General features: G+C 34.2%; 1 protein-coding gene across 1 annotated transcript in view; it reads left to right on the top strand.

Moving 5' to 3' along the window:
- The window catches only part of plbd2 (phospholipase B domain containing 2), an 11373-nt gene that overhangs the window by 4674 nt on the left and 3243 nt on the right, over positions 1 to 3456 (top strand). The window contains exons 5-8 of the mRNA XM_016463336.1: positions 882 to 976; positions 1108 to 1268; positions 1353 to 1448; positions 2073 to 2144. Coding sequence (XP_016318822.1) covers positions 882 to 976; positions 1108 to 1268; positions 1353 to 1448; positions 2073 to 2144 — 424 coding nt within the window. The remainder of the gene's footprint in view (positions 1 to 881; positions 977 to 1107; positions 1269 to 1352; positions 1449 to 2072; positions 2145 to 3456) is intronic.

The following is a 3456-nucleotide window of genomic DNA, read 5'->3' as shown; positions in this document are numbered from 1 at the left end:
TCTCCTAAATAAATTCTGGTAAATAATATTTCTGGTAAATACTCTGTTTTTTTATTATAATTGTATTATTAGTAGACCAGAACACGTGGATATGTTGTCATTCTTACACTATAATACTGAACTTTGATTTCAGTGATTTGGACTATGAGATAGACACTTGCTGCTTGCACTCTGTTGCACTTTACATTCTGAGTTTACACGTTTTGATGTGTTCAAAGAAGACCTATTCTTTTAATTACAGTGACTATAGCATTTCTGTCCTAAAGAAATGGCCAAATATTAAAGATTAAGTGGACAGTTGAATTAAATGGTGCTTGGTAAATATTAAACAAGGATTAGATAGATCGCACAGCAATGTGTAAAAATAATCATCAGACCGATGGCGCACTCTGCAGGCCTTTGTTGTAATGTTTAATGTACATGAGCTCTATTGTTTATAATACATTATGTATTTTAACAGTTTTGTTCAATAAAACCATATGATTTCTTGCTCTTGATACTTTATTTGAACTCATATAATAGCAATGAGGCAATAATAATATGTATTTTAAGTAATTTTAAAGGCTATTGTTCACTTGCATCTACTTTTATTACCACAAAAGAAATAATTATAATTATAGGGCCCTATGAAATCTGTTTTATTTCCAAATTCAGTTTTTTCCATTTAAATTTTTAAAATATTCTTAAGTAAAATTGTTGATTTTTTTTGCGGGGGATTAATCGACAAATTAGTCGATAGATTAATCGAAATAAAAATAGTTGTTAGTGGCAGCCCTATTTTAATGACTTAAGATGCTTAAGAACTGTACTGTCATAGTTGTACTCTTGTATGACTTCTCTGCTAGATTGTACTGTATAACATGTAATCACTGTTCCTGCAGAAAAGGAGATTATTCCTGGCAGAATCCAGGTGTTTTCCTCCTATCCTGGCAGTATTTTCTCAGGAGATGACTTTTATTTGCTCAGCAGTGGTCTGGTAAGACTCTTCCTGCGGTTACAACCCTTTTAATCGAGAGATTCTCTCTAGTTGAAACTATTATGTTGTTGGGTGGATCTCTCCTGGCATTTCTGGCATATTTGTGTTTGTTTTCATGGATTTATCTTCAGGTAACTTTGGAAACCACCATAGGCAACAGTAACGCTGAGCTGTGGAGATTCGTACGGCCCTGTGGAGCTGTCATGGAGTGGCTGAGGAACATCGTAGCCAATCGACTTGCTCAAAGCGGACAAGCGTGGACTGACATCTTCAGCAAGTACAACAGCGGAACGTAAATGACTTCTAATCTAGCATACACGCAAACTTATTAAACGCAAACACTGTGATAAAAGCAGATGATCGCTTGCTTGGCTAGGTACAACAATCAGTGGATGGTGATCGACTACAAGGCCTTCGTCCCGGGCCAGGGATACACAAAACAAGGGCTCTTCACAGTTTTGGAGCAAATACCGTAAGTGTGCTTTGATTTAGTCTCGTTGAAGCAGAATGTGTCAATTTGACTTTTTTTTATCCATTATATAATTAAGACAGAACATCTCAAGATGCTTGTCGCAATGCCAGGCATTCAGAAATGTGTATTTACATTATCATTACTTTTTAGGATAAACGCAAATCAAGATAAATTATGTGAGAAGCAAAATGACAGAAGATATTAAGTCTTGTTTTCTGAAAAAAAAAAAAAAAGTATCAAAATTAAGTGTTTTTTCTTAAAATTAGAAAAAAAAATCTTGTTTTCCCTCTGAATTAAGATTAGATTTCTTACCCCATTGACAGTTTTTTTTTTTTAAGCAAAATCTAACAAAATTGCTACTTTTTTTTTTTTTTTTTTTTTTACAAAAGTCTTAATATCACAAGTAATTTTCTTCTCAAGTAAAAAGTATCTTGATTTAAGAATGTTCAGTTATTTGTACTAGAAAACAAGACTAAAATACTAAGAAAATCATTTTTTACAGTGAAGACAGTGTGTTGATTCATCTGTGCTGTGTTATAGCAGCAGATATGGCACTAACAGTGCAAAACCACTTGTCGGTTAGTGAAAGTGAAAAGAGCTGTCTTCTGTCTGTGTTTCCTGCAGTGGAATGATCGTAACAGCAGACAGAACTGAAGAGCTGTTTCAGACTGGCTACTGGGCCAGCTACAATATCCCGTGAGTCTACAAACCTTTCTGCCCATGTGTGGTGAAATGTGGTGTGCTGTGGTGAAATATTAGCTGTTGTCATTAAAACATCTAGCATCACGTCCCTGTACATTTGGAAGGATGGATGTGCATTAGGTGGACAGATTTAATCAAAGGATTTGTTTATATAGTGGCATATAGTTATATAGCATGTGTAATAGCAGTCATGTGTTCATTGAGAAAATTAATTGATTTAATTCTTCAAAACACTTAAGCTGTAATGATGATGCAGTCAACCACACATCTGCCTCCAGATGGCTTTAACGACTGACGAGCAGTACTTTAATAAGAGTTTCTTATGCAAGTACAATTCTTTTATAATTCATTTCAGACGATTTCAGCCAATTTAGCAATGAACAAATTGGGCCAATCAGATTTTCTGGATCTATTAAAGGGATGATAGTTCATAGAGCCCTGCACAGGCCTCAAATATAGGCCCTAGCCCGGCCCGTGTCCGACAGCTCATCAGAATCACCGGCCCGAGCCCGTCTGAGCCCTTCTCCCAAAACAGCTTATACTACTATTTCAGCTATTAAAATAGTTCAGGTTTGGATGTAATGGCAAAGTGATTATATTTCGTTTCGTTTTTTTATTAAGTTAATTTAGAAAAATGTTTGGAGCATTTTTTGTTCGTTAAATATAAGTTTTTTTTTTTAAGTAACGACCAAGTGGCCAGCGGCAGACAGTGAGCTGATCATAGCCTATGTTTGATCAATTTAGCCTTCTCAAATCATCACGCCTAAAATAAAATCTATAGATATAAAACAGTTATGCAAGCATAATGTTTAAACGTTAAACCTAGATAAATGTTTGCCGTCATTTTTGCTTATAAAGGTAAGAGTAATACATAATTCATAACTGTGATCAGCTATATTAAAATAGTTCAGTTTTGTATGTAATGGCAAAGTGATTATATTTCGTTTCGTTTTTTTATTAAGTTCATTTAGAAAAATGTTTGGAGCATTTTTTGGTCATTAAATATAAGTTTTTGTTTTTTAAAGTAAAGACCAAGCGGCCAGCGGCAGACAGTGAGCTGATCATAGCCTATGTTTGATCAATTTAGCCTTCTCAAATCATCACGCCTAAAATAAAATCTATAGATATAAAACAGTTATGCAAGCATAATGTTTAAACGTTAAACCTAGATAAATGTTTGCCGTCATTTTTGCTTATAAAGGTAAGAGTAATACATAATTCATAACTGTGAAGGGTCTACTTTTATTTGTGTGCACTCACAATATCAACAAAACGTTGTGCTTTTATAAAATAAAGAAAACAAACA

This window comes from Sinocyclocheilus anshuiensis, unplaced genomic scaffold (genome assembly GCF_001515605.1).
Source record: "Sinocyclocheilus anshuiensis isolate Anshui unplaced genomic scaffold, SAMN03320099.WGS_v1.1 scaffold1282, whole genome shotgun sequence".
NCBI classification, from domain to species: Eukaryota; Metazoa; Chordata; class Actinopteri; order Cypriniformes; family Cyprinidae; genus Sinocyclocheilus; species Sinocyclocheilus anshuiensis.
The sequence above is the reverse complement of the archived record's forward strand: the minus strand, read 5'-3'. Positions and strand labels throughout refer to the sequence as shown.